The sequence below is a fragment of the Cololabis saira genome, chromosome 1 (assembly GCF_033807715.1).
Source record: "Cololabis saira isolate AMF1-May2022 chromosome 1, fColSai1.1, whole genome shotgun sequence".
Lineage (NCBI taxonomy): Eukaryota > Metazoa > Chordata > Actinopteri > Beloniformes > Belonidae > Cololabis > Cololabis saira.
This window is the reverse complement of record NC_084587.1, coordinates 26,465,017-26,487,781: the sequence shown is the minus strand read 5'-3', so window position 1 is coordinate 26,487,781 and position 22,765 is coordinate 26,465,017. Positions and strand designations below refer to the sequence as shown.

The 22,765-nt window shown below is 39.8% G+C and overlaps 3 protein-coding genes across 3 annotated transcripts in view; 2 read left to right on the top strand and 1 right to left on the bottom strand.

Moving 5' to 3' along the window:
- Positions 1–19,390, bottom strand: part of slc5a10 (solute carrier family 5 member 10) — a 28,675-nt gene extending 9,285 nt beyond the window's left edge. Inside the window, exons 1-9 of the mRNA XM_061719492.1 lie at positions 19,195–19,390; positions 19,015–19,086; positions 17,495–17,599; positions 17,023–17,082; positions 16,609–16,713; positions 16,408–16,513; positions 16,230–16,303; positions 15,922–16,134; positions 10,937–11,072 (exon numbers count right to left, since the gene is read on the bottom strand). Of these exons, the coding sequence (XP_061575476.1) occupies positions 10,937–11,072; positions 15,922–16,134; positions 16,230–16,303; positions 16,408–16,513; positions 16,609–16,713; positions 17,023–17,082; positions 17,495–17,599; positions 19,015–19,086; positions 19,195–19,302 (979 nt within the window). The 5' untranslated portion in view covers positions 19,303–19,390. The remainder of the gene's footprint in view (positions 1–10,936; positions 11,073–15,921; positions 16,135–16,229; positions 16,304–16,407; positions 16,514–16,608; positions 16,714–17,022; positions 17,083–17,494; positions 17,600–19,014; positions 19,087–19,194) is intronic.
- fam83gb (family with sequence similarity 83 member Gb) lies at positions 1,258–16,379 on the top strand. The gene is made up of 5 exons (XM_061719479.1): positions 1,258–2,818; positions 6,204–6,371; positions 7,277–7,401; positions 8,338–9,715; positions 13,992–16,379. Exons 1-5 carry the CDS (start codon positions 2,318–2,320, stop codon positions 14,361–14,363), a joined length of 2,544 nt encoding a protein of 847 aa, XP_061575463.1. The 5' UTR covers positions 1,258–2,317; the 3' UTR covers positions 14,364–16,379.
- Positions 19,391–22,292: 2,902 nt separating the features above from the next.
- The window catches only part of chtf18 (CTF18, chromosome transmission fidelity factor 18 homolog (S. cerevisiae)), a 15,906-nt gene continuing 15,433 nt past the window's right edge, over positions 22,293–22,765 (top strand). Inside the window, exon 1 of the mRNA XM_061719445.1 lies at positions 22,293–22,506. Within this exon, the coding sequence (XP_061575429.1) occupies positions 22,419–22,506 (88 nt within the window). The 5' untranslated portion in view covers positions 22,293–22,418. The remainder of the gene's footprint in view (positions 22,507–22,765) is intronic.

The window sequence follows — 22,765 nt, the reverse complement described above, 5'->3', positions numbered from 1 at the left end:
GAGTAAACGATTTATTTTTCTTTAAACTGGTTTGATTATTGGATTTAACATTCGAATTATTAAGGAAATAAGTTTCCACAAGCACTTTTGGGGGTAATCTTTTAAGTTTGATACAAAAACCCAATATTTTTGTTTTGAGGAGAAAAGACCTCAGGTTAGCCACCTCTCACTCAGGGGCGTCAATTGGGTATGCCAAGGTATGGCAGCCGCCACACCTTGGCTTCAAGGGAAAATGTAAATGTTTGTTTTTTAAATACATTTATGGAATTACGCTGTGTCTATTTGTATTGATTATTCTATTACATATAGAATAACTACAAATGCAAATCAGAACAACATGATCGATTTCACTAGTTATTATACACTGCAAAAACTCAAAATCTTAACAAGAATATTTGTCTTATTTCTAGTTAAAATGTCTAATTTTTAGTCAAAAAGAATCTCATTACATTTAAGACAAGACTCAAAAACAACCATTTTCACCTGTTTCAAGTAGATTTTCACTTAAAATAAGTGAAAAAATCTGCCAGTGGAACAATATTTTTTTGCTTGTAATGAGAAGATAAATCTTGTCCCACTGGCAGATTTTTCTACTTATTTCAAGTGAAAATTTACTTGAAACAGGTGAAAATATCAAATAAGTTATTTTTCTGGTGATGACTCTTGTTTTAAGTGTAATGAGATTTTTTGAAAAATTAGACATTTTAACTAGAAATAAGATTTTCTTGACCACACAGATAAGCTCCATAACAGACTTCTGTGATGAGTATTTGCTGGACGTGTTGATTGATACTCTAGTTAAGTTCTGTGACTCGTAACCTTGCCATACCTTAGCTTCCACTGAATTGACGCCACTGCTCTGACTTATAGCTCAATACCCTAGAGAGGCGCTACAAAATCATTATGTTTCTTCTTTCAAATGAAATCTCTTCACTTAGGGCGCTGTCAAGTCAATCTCGTGTTATCACAGCAGATAAACACACAACGTTGTTGTTAAGTAAAGCGCACTGGATTAGTTATTACACCGTCTGTGGTAAGTAAGTCCTTGTTTATTGATTATTATTTGGGGTGAGCAACCAGATCGCTGTGCTTCCGTCCCGGCCAGAGGGTGGGGTTTTGGTTTGGAGCCTCTCTTTTCCAACCAACTACCGGACACTCCGCCTCTCTGCCCCCGGCGACTCCGCTTCCTGCCGGATTCCAGGCTCGGACTCCGGCAGACGCACCGCAGGACCTCCACCAACACTTTTTAGAGTAAGTTTATAGGGGGAAAATAAAAAGCTGACGTAAACCCGTCAGGATTGAGACTGTTTCGTGCCACGTTTGTGAAAACTTTCGAGCAACAGCACCCGGCTGAACATCTGTAAACGCCTGCAGTCACCCGACTGCCCTGAGGAACTGGAGAGGAAAAGTGATTCGTCAGCACTAAAGTTGGACTGAATCACACGCTGTTTCGACACATATGTGAAAAGGAGGAATAAGGGCTTCTGTCTGTATCTGAAGTTCCTGCTTTTGGACTGAGTCACTGTGAGTTGGAAACAGCTGCCTGACAGAGGCTGGAGCGGCTGCGGGTGACGCGTGAAGCCTAATGCCGCGTTCCATTTGTCCTCGGAAGTGGGGATTTCCCAGTTCCCAGTCGGAATTTTCAACTGGAACGCCCCTCGAAGTGGGATTTCCCACTGGGAAAGTGGGAGAGTCTTCACCACCCCCGAGTTCACATTCCAAGATGGCTGCCCCGGTGGTAAACAGTAGAAGAGAGCTCTGTAAAAATTCGTAGCACTTCATTCTAGTTTTGGTCACACTAAATCAGTCGTATTCAAGTATTGTTCGGCATATATATGCTGCTATAGTGTAATTTACATTTTTCATGTGGTATATGCGAACTACAAACTTGTTTACCTACTTTGTAACTGGAACGCTGATAACTCGGCTGTGACGTTATTCCCAGTTCCGAGTTCCGAGTTCCGAGGTAAATGGAACGCAGCATTAAAAAGCTCCGCAGGTGAAGGGCGTGACGGGGCGTGCGGGCTTTGTTCAGACTCCACCTGAGTCACACGCTCAGTCACCCGAGATCCGGGCCAGAGCTGGGGGAAACTGCCGGCTTATTTTTTTTCTTATTTCTCATTGATCGGATCCGTTTTCCACGCCACACGAGCCCAGATCACGCGGACTGTGAATGGACCGTAATGACAAGTCGCACCTATTGGAGGCTTGACCCTCAAGTGGAAAGTGGGTCATAGTCGTTTTTTTTTTTTTGTTTTTTGTTTTTATCATAGTGTTTTCTTTTTTTTACTGCTTAACTGTTTATTGCCCGGGGGCCATGGCGCTGTCTCAGGTCCAGTGTCTGGACGACAACCACGTGAACTGGCGGGTGAGCGAGGGCAAGCCGGAGTTCTTCTACAGCGAGGAGCAGCGGCTGGCGCTGGAGGCGCTCATCGCGGAGGGCCGTGAGGCGTTCACGGACCACCTCCGCCAGCACGACGTCCGGGACTTCCTCTCGGAGCCGGAGCTGGAGCGCATCAAGGGCTCGGCAGAGGCCTACCGGCCGGGGCACGAGCTCCACCAGAAGCCGGAGACGCCTCATGGCCCGGCGGCGGCGGGGAGCCCCGCTCCGGGGCCCGGAGGAGAAGAGGCTGAAGAGGTGTCGCTGCAGTACTGGCCGGACCGGTCTGAGGCTTCTGTCGCCGAGCTGGACCTGGGGTGGCCTGAATGCATCTCCTACCGAGGGGTCACCCGGGTCAGCGTGCACACGCAGCCGCCCGCTGACGGACACACGCACATCAAGGAGGTGGTGCGGAAGAGCATCGCATCAGCCCAGAAGGTAGGTGGAGGAGATATGGTGGTGGAGGTTTACAACCAGAGCTGGGTAGAGGAGCCAAAGTTTGTACTCAAGTAAAAGCAGTGGTGGACAGTAACGGAGTAAATTTACTTGAGTACTGTACTTAAGTACATATCCAGAGGATTTGTACTTTACTTGAGTATTAGATTTCTTTGGTACTTATTACTCTTACTTGAATACATTTCCAAGACAAATATTTTTACTTTTACTCGAGTACATTTCTAGGAAGGCTGAAAAGTACTATAGTGCAGCTGGTTTCAAAGAGTTAATTCTCAGAAACAAGAGTTAAAAGATCCTTAAATTAATTTAGAACAAATATAGTAATTTACTGATGTGGAAAATAAGAAATTTACTCTTACTCTTACTCTTACTTTTACTTAAAGTAAATTTAAAAGCATTTACTTTTGGATACTTAGGTACCTTTAAAAGCAAGTACTTTTCTACTCTTACTCGAGTAATATTTTGACTGAGCTACTTTTACTTGTAATGGAGTAAATTTTGACCAGTAGTATTTGTACTCTTACTCAAGTACTGGGGTCGAGTACTCTGTCCACCTCTGAGTAAAAGTAGTAGCTTCAGAATAATATGACTCAAGTATAAGTAAAAAGTAGTCATCCAAATAATTACTTGAGTAAAAGTAAAAAAGTACTTGTGAAAAAACTACTCAAGACAGTACTGAATAACTGTTGAGTAACGTCTTTTTTTTTAACACAACCATTCAAACAGACAAAAGTGAAAAATAATCATCTTCAGGGAAATTAAATCAATAAAATAATAAAATAAATTAAAATAAAAAATAGCTTAAATTAAAATAATCTTAAAGTAAATTCAAGTACTTTAATAAATAATAAAGTAGTAAACAAGTAGCACAACATTTCAAGCCTTTGTACTTTTCTTTTTTAACCAGGCAGAACTAGAACAAGCTCATGAACTCATAGAAACTCTGTGTGTGTTTGAGTCTGTGTAAATGTGACAAAACATGCAAAAACAAACATTTTTCCCAAAGAATCACTCAGTGATTGACGCGTACGCGGATAAAAGGGATAAAAGAAAAGTAACAGCTCAACGTAGCCTAATGTAGCGGAGTAAGAGTAACAGTTTCTTCTTCACAAATCTACTCAAGTAAAAGTAAAAAGTATAGTGATTCAAAACTACTCCTAAAAGTACAACATTTCCCAAAACGTACTCAAGTAAATGTAACGGAGTAAATGTAACTCGTTACTACCCACCTCTGTTTACAACACATCTGGAACTAGTTTCAAGTTTCAAGTTTAGTTTATTCATACATAGCCATTAAAATAAACGTATACAATTGAGGCCAATCAGACATCAATAATGATCCTTTGGCATGTATGAATGGGTCCCCCAAAGTAAGCTGTTGAAAGCTTTTGGGAGGGGGCCCAAAGTTGATGAAAAAATGAAATTTACAGTGCAATGTGGTACCGTTGGGAATATGAAAAACAGCAGACATTACAATACAGACAATCAAACATACAAATACATACAATCATTCATACAGTCATCCCAATATCTCCGTCATGTAGCCAGGGTATTTTATAAATAGGTAGACAGTAAATTTACTTTTAGATTTCTTTTAAAAATGGAGAGAGAACACAGCATCTTCAGATCGTCATCAAGTCTGTTCCAGATCTGAGGCCCTGCAGACAACACTCATACCAGTGCAATGTACCGGTAAACGCTGTTGTGAGGTGTTTGTTCCTGGTTTGGTGTTGGTGCTGGGGGGGGCAGATAGGGAGCAGGCCGATCAGTCTGGGGTTTAGACCATTTACAACTTCAAACATTATGCAAGCATTATGGAAGAGATTGATTTCAGTAAGTCTTAGAAGACCATGGCAATAGAAGAGTGGGCGAGTGGGAGTATCTATAGCAGTCCAAGACATGGCACGTATGACTTTCTTTTTTAGGCTCTCAAGTTTTAGAAGGTAACTGGGAAACCAGTCTGAAACTACGGTAGTCAGTGTCTCCACCAAAAGATACCAAGAATATCACACAAACCACTAAACAATTACATGCGTTGTTTCCTCTGTGTATCTCTTTATTCTCTGTACTTTACTTGATGCTGGGACTTTTGGTACTTATATTTGGCCCCCCATTAATGTATTAAAAAAAACAAAAACATTTTACTGAAGTGAAGTCCAATACAAAAACAAACTTAGTGACCAGTATTGGGTCTGAGTGGTTATAATAAGTATATAATCATCAAATTAGTTGCTATAATTAAATTAAAAGCTTAGTTCATTATTTACTGTTCTAAACGAACAAAAGCGTTTTATTTGATCAAAGGTTTTACTATCTTGGCTGTTTTCACACACTTCACAGTAAAGCAGATTAGATATACCATTTAGCAGATGCTTTTATCCAAAGCTTCTTATGACTGAGGAAAAGCAATCAAGCCAAAGGAAACATGGTAAACTGAAGAATAAGTGCAGTTAAGAGAGCACGTAGGCCTGAGTTAAAAGATTAGAGATAAACGAGGTAAAGTTAATTTGACACAGGCTTCTTTGGACTGAATTCAATCCAATGTATCCAAATCATACCTGCCCAGATCTCAAGTTTGTGTCCATTTAGGTGTTATATACATCTTGCAAACCTACTTCAAACATGCACACACCAAAGTCTGAATGATATAAGTCTGAGCTTGACGTGTCTATGGAAAAATATGCACTGACATAACAGGTGTTGCATGCTAACATCGTGTTCATCACCCTGAGTTCTTTTACAGTAATGCTGACACATTACACAGGAGAAACAAATGAAACATCAAAACTTCAAGTCTTTTTACGTAAACTGCTAATGTTCAAAGTGAAAACACTCTGAGTCCCCAGACTCAGAGTGGAAGACACAACATGGTTTTACTTCTAGATTTTTTACCTCTGGCACATCAGCGTTTCATTGTACACAAGGATTTTCCGAATTAAATCAGTTTTAAACATTTGTTGTCTAGTTTTTAATCACTAAGTTCTCCATTTTCAACCCTTTCGTTATTTAAATAGTACCATCCTGCCTGTAGTGTTCCTGCCGTAGAAGAACACACAACCTCCAGACAAGTCACATTTTAACACCACTCTGCAGAAAATTCTTTGTGTCTTACAGTCTCCAAAAGAAACATCTAGTTTCTACACAGCGTTGTTATAATTCATTGTTCATAGCTAGTTCTCACAGGTACTCTACTTCCTTTGTGGGTTTTAATGGGTTTGATATCGTTGATAAGAGCAGCTTAAATTGAACCCGCCCTCAAACCAGGAAACACTAACATCAGCTCTGGTTTTCCGTGCATGTTTTTCCCCTGTGTGTGTGTGTGTGTGTGTGTGTGTGTGTGTGTGTGTGTGTGTGTGTGTGTGTGTAGGTGATCGCTGTGGTCATGGATGTGTTTACAGACGTGGATATCTTTCGAGATCTTCTGGATGCATCCTACAAACGCAGAATCCCTGTGTACATAATCATTGACATAGCTGCTGTCCCCTGCTTTCTTTCCATGTGTGGCAGAGCTGATATGCACCGTGGCCACCTAAAGGTTTGTATGCTGACGCACATATGTGAACAGATAATATTTTGTTAAGGCTGTTGGACAGACGCCTACTCATGATAGGATCGCAGTAGTGGAATTTTTTTTAAATGTATTTAAAAAACACTTTGAAAAAAATGCAGTTAACGTACTATAGTTCGATAACTGAAATGAAGTAATACCTGTGACAGGGAAATATTTGGAGATAATGCACATGATTGATGCAAGCAGACATGCCCTCGCCTCCAGGCCTGAAAGTTGCATGCGGCAGCAAGTTTCCCATTGACTGGTTTTTCTTTGTTATTATATGCCTCTCTGAGTTAGAGTGGCTTAAGTGCTAACCTAAAATACTTAATTAGGTGGAGGATTCTCTAAATGTTTTGGACTGGAGGACATCAAGATACTGAGCAGAAGCCTGTCTGTGCTGCAGGCAGTTAATCAAGGCATGCTCACTTTTACTTTCTCTCGATCACTTTCTCTCTCAACTCGCCTTCTTCCTTCCCCACAGCCTTAATGCGCATACCTCCTTTCTCTTTCGAAGCCGTTTCTTATCTTTCCTCTCCAATATGAGTCTGAGCATTTATAGCTGCCCCCGTGAGATTTCACACAGAACCGACGCTTAGCGTGGAACCACACCCTTATCACAGAGATGAAGACAAACACCACAGGGTGTGTCAAAGAAGCATGCACCTACACAGACCGAGTCCATGCTTTAACCTGTACAGTCACTCAACACAGGACATGGTGTTAAAGTTTGGCCATCGAGTCTTGAGCAACAAAGCAACTCAGTCTTTTCAGTCTCCCCCATGCCATTGTTGCCTTTATTTCCTCTTTGTGTATTGGAATCCTCTCGTCCGTCAGTACCAAATCCTATAAAGTTACATGGTAATAAGTCTTTCGTGCATGTGCCGCAGAATCTACGAGTACGCTGCTGTGGAGGCGTGGAGTTCTTCACGCGATTGGCAAAGAAGGTGCGTGGCTCGCTGAGCCAGAGGTTTCTCCTCGTAGATGGAGACAAAGCCATCTCTGGTTCATACAGGTTAGTATTCAGTGTCTTCAGAGCTATTTATATATTTAGAGTCACATTAATTAGCATTTTTTGCAATTAGTGCTCTTTGATCACACTGCATAAATGTTCCACCTCCAAATATCCTCTTCAACTTACCGGAGGAACATTTACTGTATTTCAGCACTGAGTGTGCAGAAATACTGGTACCCCCCCCTCCCGTGCATTTCCTGCTCGGTAGAAAATAGTTGACAGCAAATGTTAGCAGCAAGCTGGTGAACAGAGAGGAGGATTTAATGGTAACAGAGCCAGACACTGTTCTCAGTGTCTTATGAGCGTTTCTAAAATTAGGACGGTAATGTGTCAGTGTCAAGATTGCAGTGTAGAAGTTGTCACTGATATAGTGATTCATTAAGCCACTGCACAGCTCTGGCATTTTCCTTTATTAGTGTGGAAGATAGTTAAATTGACAGCATTAAACAGCTCTGCATCTTTATCTAATCTAACCAGTGGAGAACACTAAAATTAATAAGTGGAGCGCTGCTTCTTACTTGTTGTTACACATGGTGCCTGGAATATGGAGCGTATAAATAGTGTGTTTTTTTCTAGCATGTCTTATTGTTATCAGCAAAATATAGTTTCTGTAAATTAGTCATATTTAACATCTCACACAGACAGAAACCTCTCACCCACCCTTAACTGTCTGTATACCTGTATTTCTGGACACTCAGTGCTGAAATACAGTAAATGTTCCTCCGAGAAGTTGAAGAGGAAATTTGGAAGTGGATTATTTATGCAGTGTGATCAAAGAGCACTATGTGATGCATCACTTCACGTAGTAATTTGGTGTAATAATTAAACTGTGATGAATTAAAAATTGTTAAGTTAGAGGTGATCTACATGACGTGTTGATTCAAAACTATTTTGAACCTGCAGACAAAGCATCACAGTTTATTTCCTGTTTTCCAGCTTTACCTGGTCCTCGTCTCGCTTGGATCGTCACCTCATCACCGTGGTCACCGGACAGGCAGTGGAGACCTTCGACATGCAGTTTCGTGATCTTTACCTCATGTCCAGAGGCGTCTCCCTCAACAAAGTTCCCATGGTGGACGAACCGGTCCCTGACCCTGTCCCTCAGGCGGCGCCTGCTCCTGTTTCAGCTGCTGTTGCGAGGAAGCTCATCAATCCCAAATATGCTCTTGTTGCCGCAGGGACCCACACAAGTCCCACCTCCTCTGACCAGAACTCCAGCAACAAGAACTCAAATTCCCAGAATCCCACTGGACTGAAAATAATGAAAGGACGTCTGAAGGAGGTTATTGAAGAGCCCCCTTTGCATCCTGGGTTGGCTCATTTGGAGAAGGCATACTTGATCCCGTACCTGCCCATCTGGCCGGAACCAGATCCGCCAAGTGATGTGATTGGTTTTATCAACATCAGGGATGAAAGGAGGGCCAATCAAGTTCACTTACAGAGGTCGGAAAGGTTTGAAGTTAGTAGTGCCATACGCTTCAGCTCACCACTGGCTGTACCACCCCAGACCGAGGAACCTGCTGCAAGTCATGATCATCCAAAAGATGTTCAAAAAGAGGAAAAGGTGCCCGAGAATACAAACCAGAAAGCATCTAATCCCATGAGTCCAATCAACAATCAATTAAAAACAAACACAGCTCAGAATAAAGACCAAACTGATGCCACAGATTCCCCTCAACAGTCCGACACACCTTCAACACAAGATGCACAAGAGCCAAACGCACACGCCTCCACACCACCATCCAAAGTTAATGCTGAGATGCAACCTACGGACAATCAAAGACAGACTCCTGCAGCACCTCCTGTCCCTAAACCCCGCACCCTGCAGATAATCATAGATCCCACCTTGTCAGAGCATCCTGTGGAAGCCCAGGTTACTCTACAAAAAATGGACCAATTAGAAAGTCTAAACAAAGAGCGAATATCAAGGAAGCAGAAGCCAGGTCGCATTCGCTTAACATCAAGGAACGAGGACGGGGACTCTGGAAGTAATGAGGGTAGTCAAGACAGCACAAAGGTCATATGTGACCGAGGAGTCAATGAAGACCCCTCAAGTGCTTCCCCAGTATCAGATGAGGAGTTTTTTGACTGTTCACAGCAGGAGCAAGTTGACGCACGGGCCAATGGAGTACAGGCAGGGTCAGGCAGAGGGAGTCGTCAAGGAGACGGACTCAACATGATGGCACGCTTCTCTCAGAGCATGCTGGACCTGCGGGAGCCCCAGCAGTCAGAGGACGGCGCTGCCCTCATCCGTCAGTCGCAGCAGCTGCGCAGACACGGACACGTGCCCTCCCCTCACAGACACATAGGACAGGTGAGGACTAATACTAATGTTCCCAAAGTGAAGAATAAGTCAGTTACTGAACAAAAAATATCATGCAAGTCTCAAATGTTCGAATCAGTTGCCTTTTCTTGTTTGTGACATTTCACATTTTTTCATCTTATTCTCACGTTTTGTCACATTATATGTACTTGGTTCAGCAAAAATGGCATATTCCAGCAAACTGTTTCTTTTTAACGTACACTTGTAAACTGAGTTTCTTTGGATTTTTGGAGAGTTGCTAATATAAAAATAAGCATTAGCAACTAGGGATGCAAATTATCGATTATTTCATTAATTGACAGTTGATAACCTTATCGATCGATCATCGATTAGTTGATAAGCGGCGTTTTTCCCCCATCTGAGATACAAACATAATTTTTTTTGCTTATATAAAATACAAAGGACATTTTAATGTATTCCTTAATCAAATATTTATTTGATACAAAAGTAACAAAAAGACATTTTTGTACCACAAGGAATATAATATAAAGTGTGGATTAAAAATAAAAGTTAAGCACTGAGCTACATGTGTCTCCCGTCTGGGCCATTGCAGACTCATTGCCTGAGCATGATGTTACTAAAACCAAACATACATCTCTTTCTTCTAACTTTATGTGCGCGCCGCGTTGTGTCGCATTAAATGTGGTCCGGGCGTAATACCAGCTGGTGAAATTAAACGAAAAAAATAAATAAATAAATAGATTAATTGTAATCGTTAATTTTAATCGGGTAATTTCATAACGGCAATTAATCGAAAATCGATTAATTATTAACATCCCTATTAGCAACATCTTACTGTGAACTTTAGAAGAGTGGCATGTTTTTTTTTTTCTTTTTATAATAATCCTACATTTTGTAGTCTGAAAGGTTAACTAGGTCATTACAAAAGACATCAAAACACAATTCCTTACCAAGGAAACAATTACTTACAGCCTTAAATAAAATGTTTTACCTAATCTTGAAAACTGGTTTAATCCTTAACAAGTCATCACAAGAAGTGGAGGTTTTCCCAGACGTTTTGTTAGTCATAAACAGTTTGCAGGAAAACTCCACACCTTTACTTGTTATATAAACTGAAGCCAAAATCACTCTGTTTCATAACAGATAGCCAATCAAGCCCCAACCTGCTGAAACTAAATATGCCCCCCCTCCCCCGATTATAAGGTGCATGTAGATGCTTGCCCTTGTCCACCCATATCTGTGTGCACGCACCTGGATAGAGAGCTCGGCTGATCATGCCAGGGAGGACGATGAATATGAAAGGCAGCAGCTTCAGATATCCCGCGAAGATTGACGCTCCTTTTACGTGACTCATGTTTTTGGCTGACAGGGACCGTTGTACGATAACCTGCACATGAACACCTATTTAAGGACTTTTCAAAAACACACAAGGTGAAATAAAGTATTGATAATTACAGTTAACATGTGTGGTGCGTTTCTAAAATGGAACGATTCAGAATTAGGAAAAACTGATGACAGTTAATTGTTTGCTATGAAATTATTACTAAATCATTGTTTTCAAAAAAAGAGATAAAAAAGCTGCAATTATATATAACATAAATAAACAAAAATGAAAAATGTCACAGAAAAAGAGAAAAGTCACTTATATGCACAACATTAAAAAAAAAAAAAAAAATATATATATATATATATATATATATATATATATATATATATATATATATATATATATATATATGTGTGTGTGTGTATATACAGAAATTAATAAAATGTTATGGTGGGGTTTTAAAAATTGTTAATTGTTGAATTTTATCTTTTATTTCCAAGTAAAAATTTTTTTATGATACTTCTGCTATCACACAATCAAAACAGCACTGAGGGCATAATTAACCTGGGAAAAAAAGATTCAAAAAACAACTTTATATGTCACAATTAGTTTTGCTTCTTGTTCCTGGTCAGTTGTAACATGATTTTGCCAGATTGGAGCTAAACTTCTGGGTTTGCTTGTGTAGTTGTCCGTCAATCTTGCTTGACTTTTGTGAACAGAGTGAGGCAGATGAGTAAAAGATAAGATGATTATCTTATGATTATAAGATGATAAAAGTAAAGATGATTCATTTCTTTTATACTCGTATCATACCAATGATTTACAAAATATTTCTGATAAATGCAGTTATTACCGGTAATTACCGACTTTTTAATCCAAGATCTCAAATGAGAAAATGACTATGGATCTTATAATATCTTGTTTAATGCTTGGTGATAAATAAGACTTTGTAGATATTATTGAAGATTGTGTTTCCTGTATATTTTGTGGGTAAATGTTCTGCTAAAGAAATTGGATCATTTACATATTTAGGTTGTTGGTAGGAAAAAGCATTGATATGTTGTCACTTTAAGCATTATAAGATTTTTATCAACAGAATTCCGTTAAATTCAACACGGAGATCAATAAAAAATCATCAGTGCTTTCAATCAGGTAATAAAGTCACATCTGAAAACTTCTGAATGTATTTTCCTGAGCAAAGTACCTTGAAAAACAACCAAATCAAGCCCCCAGGGGTCCTGTTCAGCCACAGTTTTGAAAGCCAGCGCGGAATCAGTTGTTTATCTTTTTTCTTTTCTTTTTTTCTTCAGTCGTTTATCATTAAACCAATCAGATACTGTGTCATAGAATGTCAATCTAGCATGAACCATTCATGTTATGTTTATTTGAGTCATCTACTTTAACGGGTATTGAGGAAAGAACAGCTTGCATGAAAATAAAGGGAGTAGAGTCTTGCAGAGTCTTGCAAACTTGAAAAAAATTAGCGTTAAACATATGAGACAAAGAACCTTTTCCTCCATGTTGTTTGGTTCAATTTTTAAGCCTCCCTTTAATGCACAAGACAGCTTTAACTTGATTTATGCGACTGGCCTTTGGTCACTCACACAGAACAGCTGAATACTGACTTGGTGGCAATAAAAAGGCGTGAAACCCAAACAATTTGATAGAAGACAAATATTTAACTGTATATTTTTATTCTTTTCATGAAACACTAAATATGACTGTGTGGTGAATATTTTTCTCGACCTCAACTCTGGTACTGCAGTTTAGAGTAACCATTAACCACTAGTTCATTGGAAACTGCCAAAACAGAGACATCGGGAAATGTTATTTTTTCCCTCAACATGTGAGATACATAGCATTCATATTTAAAAGTGACAACATTCAGGTATTTCAGCTGGTTGAACAGACAACAACATGTACAGCAGATGAAGGGCCAGGTTTGAGTTCCAGTCTGGGACTTAAAGGGGAATTAATCTTTCCACCTCTTTATTCAGACATTCCTTTCAGAATGACTGACAGTTTAAGTGATTTTTGCTTATTTATTTAGTCATTAAAAGATTGGGAACTACATCAAGTAAGGCATAACACTGAAATCCTTTTATAAGGAGAGCTGTCTTATAGATGTATTATAAAAACATGTATTATCATGTCAGACAACAGCGGTTGTATAAAACATAGCCTAGGTGACTGGGATCTGCGTATTTAACTGGATTCTTCAGTGTATTTTTGATTGCACTCACTCTTATCATTATACCTTTCGTCAACTCGAGGAAACCTTTAACTTTCATTTTACCTGGTAAAACGATCCTTTCAATCATCTGAGTTGAGTTTTTTTGAATTCTTTTTATTGGACAAATAATGATGAGGGAAGTCAGCAGACAAACTTTGGGCTCCTCTTTTAACTCTTTATTCAATAATGCATTCTATGTGATTTTGTAGAAAATGATAAGTTACGAATGATTGGTCTGACCTAGTGGTCTAGCCTGGTCCTCAGGACCATGATTTAGCTGTTTAGAATGTGCATGTCTGTGGGAAGCCTTACTGAGAGTCATAAACATTTATAGACTTCCTTATCTTAATGATGTGCTTCTCGTCAGGTTTATTCACACTCCTTTACAACTTCACAATGAAAGTGGTACCGAAGTCCTCTTACAATATTATACACTTTTATCCAAAGCAACTAAATATTTGTGGAAGGAAATGTGTTTAAGAAGGGCAACTTTGTTGTGGAGATGTTGATTAACTCTGTCCAAAACAATGATGAAAAAAACTTATTAGAGCTACAAGTTCATTTGTACTATCATTTAAAACTTAGACAAAGTCAATCTAGGAATTATTGCAGAAAAAATAGGTAAAATGGTTGGGAATATAAGGATTGAATAGTAAGGTGCCCAAGATTGATCCTTGTGGTACTCCATGGTAAAAACTGATAGTGGACAGCCTACTCATCGCTCTGCTTCCTCTTTTGCTCTGCAGCTGTTTCAGACCTCAACATCTCCGGCTCGTGATGCGAGAACGAGAGCACCCAAAGTCATCATTGCAAAACCAGGGAGCTTTCATCGTCCCTCCCGAGCAGCTGGCCACGTGATAGGAGGACACCGCTACTGGCAAGGTCAAACGGGGCAGCCCGACTCAGCCCACCAGCGGGCAGAGACCCGCTCGGGGCGGTCGCCACGGCGACACAGCCCGGGCTACAGGAAGGCGGATCGCGCACCGCTGCAGCTGCCAGCCGAACAATCGGGCTTACTTGGAGTCTCTCTCTCAAAAATCAGCAACTTTAAAAACTTGAAAGGGCGAGGGGGAGCGTCCCAGAAGAAAGCGTCTCAGACTCATAAGGCTGCCAGGTAGAAGTGTGGACCAGCACAGGTGTGCAGAGGGGTTTTATGCAAGACTTTCTGCATAGAAACTGATCACACCCTCATTTGTGGAAACTTCTCTATGTCGTTAATTGTAATTAGAATTTTACAGGCTATGGAGCCAGCGGGGAAAGTGACATATCAGATTATATTTGTGTTTACAAACATGCACAAACAAGACTTCATGGACATTCTTAGTATCTGTAGTAGAATGATCAGTCTTAACAGATTTGGTACTGTGTTTGCTAAGGTTTTTTTGTTGTTTTTTTTTCAAATAAGGCATCTCAATCCTGTATCCCTGAATTACCTCGTTAGTTTTTCTTCTTCGCTAGACTGTATAATGTGTCCACATCCAGCAAGTGAAGACTTGTCTGAGTTATGCAATATCATTTTATATCTGCCGGTTGATACAAATCATGCTTTACTGCTGATAGCGGTAGGGTTGATCACAGATGGTGGAAGGACAGGGCTACCGTTTAAATTGGATTACCTGCGCAAATGTAGACACATGCAATGTTAAGCACTGTCATGGGACCAACAGTAACTGTTTTAAATAAAATTACAGACTGTTGCTGAACTAATACTGTTGTGTCCTCAAACCAAGAAATGTACCTGAAGATGCTTTATCATATTAACAGTGACAGAATATAACTCAATTCTACACCATCTGACGAACCAGTGAACTGATCAGGAGATAATCCAATTTAACGGTCGCGTATGAACACCGACATGTATTTTCGGGTCGCTGGGAAAATGCAAATCTGCATTTTTTGACTTGTAAAGGGATTTTAAGTCTGTATCGTGGTGGAAATTTGGTTGAGGTCATTTATTGAAGCAAACTAGATGCCAACGAGAACAGATATCAGCAGGCATCCAACTCCAAATTGCTTTCAACACAGCACTTTTTGACAAATCTACATCTCCATGTGTGCATGTCCTTTAGACGACTAACACGTGGACTCTCCCGTCAGTCTCCTTTTAAGAGAAAAGCAGGATCTTTTCCCTGCAATCCGTGGAGACAGATTCTCACGGCCTCGATTCCTGCTTCAGATTTCGAGTGGTTACATTCTTCAAGTATCTCAGCAAAGTGACCTCTTAGACCCAACGAAGAGCAGGGACACCGACCTGCCTTAAGCAGAACATTCTTTCACTAAATCAGGGCAACGGGGTGGGGCCTAACTGTTTTTCCTTTGCGGATCCAGCCTTGTTAGTAAAGCAGTCAAACGAAGCAAGGCGCTAAATAAAACCAAAGTCTGCCTTTATTCTTTCAAGAACTTCCTGGTTCTGCACTTGAACTTCAGCTTCACTGCATCTGCAGAGGACTAATGTATTTGGAAATGTAGGTTTTTCGTGCTACTAATTATTCGTGACAACTTATACATGTTGCACTTTTAGGATAGTTGGATGTTTTTCTTCATAACTGGTGCTCTGGTGGTTTCCGCTTGAAACTGAATTCAGACTTTTTTGGCTTTTCATCCACTTTGCCTCCTTGCTGATGCAAGTTTTAAAGTGAAAGCACAATGCATTGACATTTTGCTGTTGAGATGTACCTGGTCGGTGCACCAGTACCAGGTGGCCAGTATGGTGAGGCCCAGAGTCATGCCGGGCCAGGGCAGGTCTCCAGTGACGGCGTCTCTGAACAGGTGCATGGCGTCTGCCCGCGGCAGGTGGCAGGTGCTGTTGGGGATAATCTTACTGGGCACCGCTATGCTGTACACACGCTCCAGGTTCTCATAGCCACCAATCTTGTTAAAAGCTGTGCCGTTATTTTAAAAGAAAAAACAACCAACTGCTGATTAATGATTGCATATGTTTGCACCGTTTGTTTGAAATGGGGGAATTCGTACGTACCGGTTATTGTTAGGATGATTGCACCCACTATCATGACAAATGTTTGTAAAGTGTCTGTGTAGATGACGGCAGCAAGACCACCTGAGAGGGCAGGAGGAATGTTTGCATCAGTTTTTCGTCGATAAGATATAAATATTAAAACAGAAAGTAATGGAAACTGTGTAAGTGTGTGTGCTTGTTGCTACCTGCAATAGTGTAGAGAGCAGTGACCACCAGCATGAGGACGGTGGACAGGTAGAGGTTCCATCCCAGACACACCTGAACAAACAAGGCTCCAGAGTACAGGTCCGTCTGGAGGCACAAACGCAACACTCATGTCAACGGAGCGGGCCAAGGTTTCACCTTGTTGATATCTCAGTGTGCCTGCATGTGCATCGCTCTTGTACCGATATCTTTGTGAAGATGGACAGCAGCAGTGAGAGGACCGCCAGGTAGGTTCGGATCCTCTCTCCGCCAAAACGCCGTCCCAGGTACTCCGGCATGGTCACAATCTGAAAACACGTTGTGACACTGTCAACACACAGTAGATGCAAAACAAAAGACGTTCCCTTCGCTGTGTCTTTCTAGTTTCCTATGACATTATGAACCAACATTGATTTACTTGTATTTTTTTTATTGCTTGATTTTCTTGAGAGTTGTCGTGACTGCTGAGCAGCGTAAACACCCTCTTGGGGAATTTACAAGGCGGGTAATCCTTCTAAAGGTGAAGTCTTTTGGCACCTAAATTTACCTGCTGAACCAGCCTTAACAAGAAAACACACACCCTTACATAAGTGTTTTGCGTGTGTGTGCTGACAAACCCCGGAGGAGATGTAGACGGGAACAAATACCCAAGCCAGCGCCAGCAACACATAGGTGGCCTGAGAGGGGGGACACAATACACACAGATTATAACATACTGTCAACAACAGTCGGCTCAGGAGGAAAAACTAGCTGGTCAGTTTTCTGTAAAAACTTTAACTCTTTCAGTGTAACTGTGGACGTTTGATGCCAGTGCATGTTGGTATCCAGAAGTTGTGTTTCTGCCCTTGCTGTAAGGTGACTCTGCTGCTGCCGAAGGGAAGTTCATTTCAACCTGCACAGGACTTCATCTCCCGTGGTGTTGACATTTACACAGACTACACTGTACGAACAGATCTCTTGCAAAGCAGCGTATCCAGAGTTATTTCCCAGATACAAAAGGGAGATTAGTTTTTATACTTAGTGCGTCTGGCTGCTATTAACAGATCAGTGAGAGTAAGTAAAGAGTGTGTACATGTGCCCAGGACTCACATTCCATTCAAAACCAGCGACAGCGATGCCACCAGCAGCTCCAGTCCCAGCCAAACCAATGAACAGACCCGAGCCCTCCGAACTGGCAAAGAGGGAAGATCCAATCTGTGCACACCAGTGATTGAAGAAAATATTCTGATTGTTCTTTTCTTTTTGTTTCAATCAATTAAAAGGGCTATATTAAAATATTATAAACCACTGTGATCTTACATATGTGGAAGAAATAAGATTTAGGACTAAAATCTACAATTAAACCACGGGTTAGAATAATATTTATTTTTTAACTGAAATAGTACTAGAGTACTAGAACTAAATGTCAGGTGGGACTTCTGGGAATATATTTCCTCGAATTTGATTCCTGTAAAATGTTAGGGGCCGACTGGGAAATATTAAGGCCTGTTTGAAATCGTGTTGCACCATATCTTCTTTTGACAACTTTCTAAAACCATTTTCACTCAGAAATTGGCATCATAAAAAGCATGAAACTTCCACTAATCTCATAACTCACAAAGATGACACAGAGGTGGAAGAGTGCCGCCAGTGTGAAGCAAGATTATTCATGTCTGAAACACGTAGTTGTGTATGTTTGGGGAAATCTATTACTATAATTATTATTTAATGATTTTAAAGTCTGTGCTTTCTATTTTCAGTCACATCTTACATGGTGTCTGGGATTTAAAAACAAGATAGTTTTAATCAAAATACCTAGAAATACAAAATACATAGAAGAAAAAAGTTGCATATCAAGCTCTCTGCAAGGCTGGTATTGATGAACGGTGAATTGGACTTCCGTGTAACGTCTTCTCTATTTCTAAAGGTTTTATACAGGATTCGGTTCATGTGTGGATATAATGGGCTGTGATTCCTGAACCACTCCTTCACAAGATGAACCTGATGTTCCTGCCATTATCACCTTAGGACAAAGCTGTTTGTTCAGTTGGCTCACTTCATGTTGTCTTAGTGGAAATTGTTTTACTTCTACTTTACAGCATTGCTGCATGGTCATCTGTTGATTTTCTTAAGTTAGATTTTGACAAACGTACAAGCGGCCTTAATCACGATTATTCAAGATTTTTTTCCAACCAATCTAATTCAATATTATATATTATATCAATCACTATTCTACCAAGACACTCTTGTCTGTCTATTTAGTGACTTATTATTTTACTTACTTCTGTACTTAAATTTTTTTAACAAATTGGATGATGTGAATTACAATCGAATTACAATAGAAGTGAAGTGAAGTGAAATATAAATGAAGTGGAATCTTTGATGGGCCTTGACATGTATTTTGTTGTGGATTGCCACTATTTTTAATCAAAAGTTGAAATAACTGCTTTCTGATTACTTAAACAAAATAACATTTAACTGTTTGCCCATTGAGATTTGTATGTTTTACTGTGTAAGATGTAAAAACGATGTATTGCACCGTACAAACAATGCTGTGCAGATCTCCAGGCATATCAGAATATGCTTGATACGTTACAAAATTGAAGATCTGTCACAAGAAACAGACTCACCGGCCACCAGGCCATGTCCCGCCCAGCCAAGAAATATCCACTCAGTGTGTTCCTGCTCACCCTGCAGGATGACTGACGAAAGAGAACTGGTATTCATTAGAATCCACGAAAAAAACACTGAATTAGTTGAAAAACACACCCAAACATGTGCATATGTATATCTATATTTCCGGTTCTTACCCAGATGCCAACAGCCAGGTTGAGAAGAAAGTATGTTGTTATGACAATAATGTCAGAGAAGCTGAAGGACTGGGGCACAGTGTAGAAGTTCATGGTGGAATTAGACATCCTCGTAGTTCAGAGAAATACAACTGGCACTTCCAAAATCCAATCTTTTGCATTCAAAATCTGATCAAGCCCTTGACATTAACTTAAGCAATTACGAAACCCTGTAAAAAATATGAAAGGAGTTTCCCCTTTTAGCACTCACTCTAATCTAACGCTCACTAAGTCAAACACACTCTGCAGCTCCTGATAAAAATCCTCTCTTGACTGAGCTACAACCTGACCCTCGGTGTTCCCGTAAAGCCTGGGTACAGAGGGCCGTTCCTTGGTTGAATTGATGATTAAACACATCACCTTAATGTGGCACCAGCAGCGCTGACACCCACGCATTGTGCTAGGGGATAATGGAGTGCAGAGCATGGGTGATCACTGGAATACAACAGATGCTCATGTGGACAAGAGTCCACGCTGACACACTCTTGCAGACGGTCAATCATTGGCAATGACAAGTTCATAATCATTAGTCTCTAAACACACAAACCTCTCGTAAGGTGCTAATAGGGTCAGTGAAAGTGTGTGAGAACAGTCTCACGCCTGTTTATAGCTTCATATATTGACACTTTTTAATCATCACAGGTATCTGATCTGTATTTAGAACATCTAGTAAAGTGAATATTGGCAAAGAACTCTGGGCTTGACCTCAAAAATAACAATAATTTAGAAATGCAGTTATCATTAATTAATGGCTTTTAGTCTTTCATTGTATAATTGATTATTTATTTATGTGAAATGCAGGAATTTGGACTATTACATTGCAATAAATATGACATCAATGTATGTACAGCTCCAAAAAAAATGAAGTAAACTCTTGGTCTCCATAGTGCAACGTCAAGTCAGTTAAAATTCTGGGATGTCAGTCTGATCAGGAAAATCGACGATGGTATTGGTTTCCACTAATGTTAGTGTGGCACTAGTTTTCAGTGGATTATAAAATGTACTTTAGTGAATATTTTAGTCAGTAATTGTCTACCGTGTAATTCAATGTTTTGTAGGAGCTAGTAGCTTTCTTCTCTTTTCTTTTTTCTTTTTAATATGTAGGTCTACTGAAGTTATGTGATTAACCCTGTAGAGTCAATTATACCTTAAAATTTTTTTTTTTTTAAAAAGCGAAATATTTTGCTACAATTTTAATTACGTTGGTTTTGCTGATGGATTTCCTGATGTTTGTGACTTGCAGTGTATATATTCTGCAAGATAATTTCCACAACCACAAATGCAAAATAAAATATAAGAAAAATAGCATAATGTATTATACATACTACTGTATATTTCATGTTAACCAATCACCGGTGCAACAGGAAAAAAGGACAAAATGTCCATCAGGAATGATGCATTAAGAGGGGATTGAACTCCCGGATGTGAAATTAACTCAGTGTTACACTCAAGTGTTTGTCTGCTATAAGGAGCAGATGGTGGTGACGGAGACACCCTGACATCACACACATTATCATTAATCTCTCTCTCTCTCTCTCTCTCTCTCTCTCTCTCTCTCTCTCTCTCTCTCTCTCTCTCTCTCTCTCTCTCTCTCTCTCTCTCATTCTCTCTCAATCAATCACACACGTGCACACAAACACAATAACATGTATGAGCTGAAAGCCCACCATACATGAGAAATATCAGAGGAAATTGAATTTGAGTCAAGGCTCAACATTCCACATAACACTGATGTTAAGTGCATGTTTGGCTTTGGACACTTTGGAGACTCTTAAGTGCATAAATGAAGTAACCATGTAAAAACAGGCGTCTAATGTCAAACTCTGAACATAGGTAACCAATAAAATCTGGGTATGGGGTTGAAAAGGGAATTATATTTGCATGTATAATTTATATTCTGAACCAACAGGAATTTTCAGTATGAAGTTTCATGTCATATCAATAATAAGAAGAAGAATAGTAATGTATAGGGATAATGTATTTTCCCAATCACTGCATTCGATTTCACACACACACACACACACACACACACACACACACACACACACACACACACACACACACACACACACACACACACACACACACACACACACACACACACACACACACACACACACACATTTCAAAACTAAACTTATTTGTCCATTCGTCACTCTTTAATTTTAGAAGAATTAAGAACTGTGATGATGCACCACATATATTCATCCATCTGAAGCTCTCTTGGTGCATGTTTTATGATATGAATACATTTGGGAGAATTTCAATTAGTTCTACGTGAATGTCAAGAAAAATCTGTATAAATAACTTTAGTAGCAGTCAAGGGCTGTCAACTACAGAAAAACACAAACGAGATCAAAAGACAAAGAATAACAAAAGAAAGATAAAAATGACTTAAAAGTTAAGAAAAGCAAAAGTGTAATTTTGACAAGCAGGAAAGCTATATGCAATATAAAGCGTTCCAGCTGTCGAATAGCACCACTGTCTGGTGAGAAATTGGAATTATTCCATACATTTAACATTCAGCTTTAGTTATTGTGGGCTTTTATTTTAATTAAATTAATCTTGGGTCATATTATTTTAGTTTAAGTATGAGCAATTTACAAACTTTATCGAACAAAATTCTGTATGTAAAGGGCACCAGAAACAATACAATCAATTATCTACAGATATTCAACATTTGGGGGGGTTGAGAGCAAAAAAAAGAAAAGAAGATACATTTACTGACAAGCTATGGGAAGTGTATTAATACAAATTAAGAAACAAAGACTGTTTCATATAAGCCTTTGGCAATATGATTTTTTTCACCCATCAGTTTAAGAGACGCAAAGTACAGTTTACATTCATTTTTCAGATGTACAATGGAGGGTTTGCTGTTATTCCATTTGCATGTATGTAGGTGATATTTACCTAGTAAAATAACTAAGTTGTACAAAAAGATGAGTAGTTGTAATCGGGTTGTAATCATTGGGAGCAGTGCATGATGGGACATTGCTGTGCAGGCCAGTAGCCAATCAGAGTCCGCGTAACCCGGATGTAATAATTCACAACAAAAAAAATTGCCGCGAACCTTTGTTTGTGCAAGTAACTTCTCTTGAAACTGAAGGAACTACAGCTGGATTTTCTGAATTATTTTACGCCACATACTACACCTGGGCCTGGGTAGTGCACCCGCATGAGCTGAAATGGACGAATATGACGAACTGTTCGAGATAGAAGACCAGTTTGAGGACCAGTATGCGGACGAGCTGGAGGTTCTGGCTCAGATAGAAGGTGAGTGGAACATCTCAGTAGAAACTAAAGTACGTCCCGTATGGAGCTGAGAAGGGACGCACTTTGTCCAGTTTTACTGTGAGAGTCAAAAAATAGTCTGATGCCAATGGAAAATGGCATTGAGCTGTTGAGTTCATAAGTTATTTTTTTTCTGTTTTACTACAACTGCACAAACTCAAAATCTTAACAAGAATATTTGTCTTATTTCTAGTTAAAATGTCTCATTTTTAGTCAAAAAAAATCTCATTACACTTAAAAC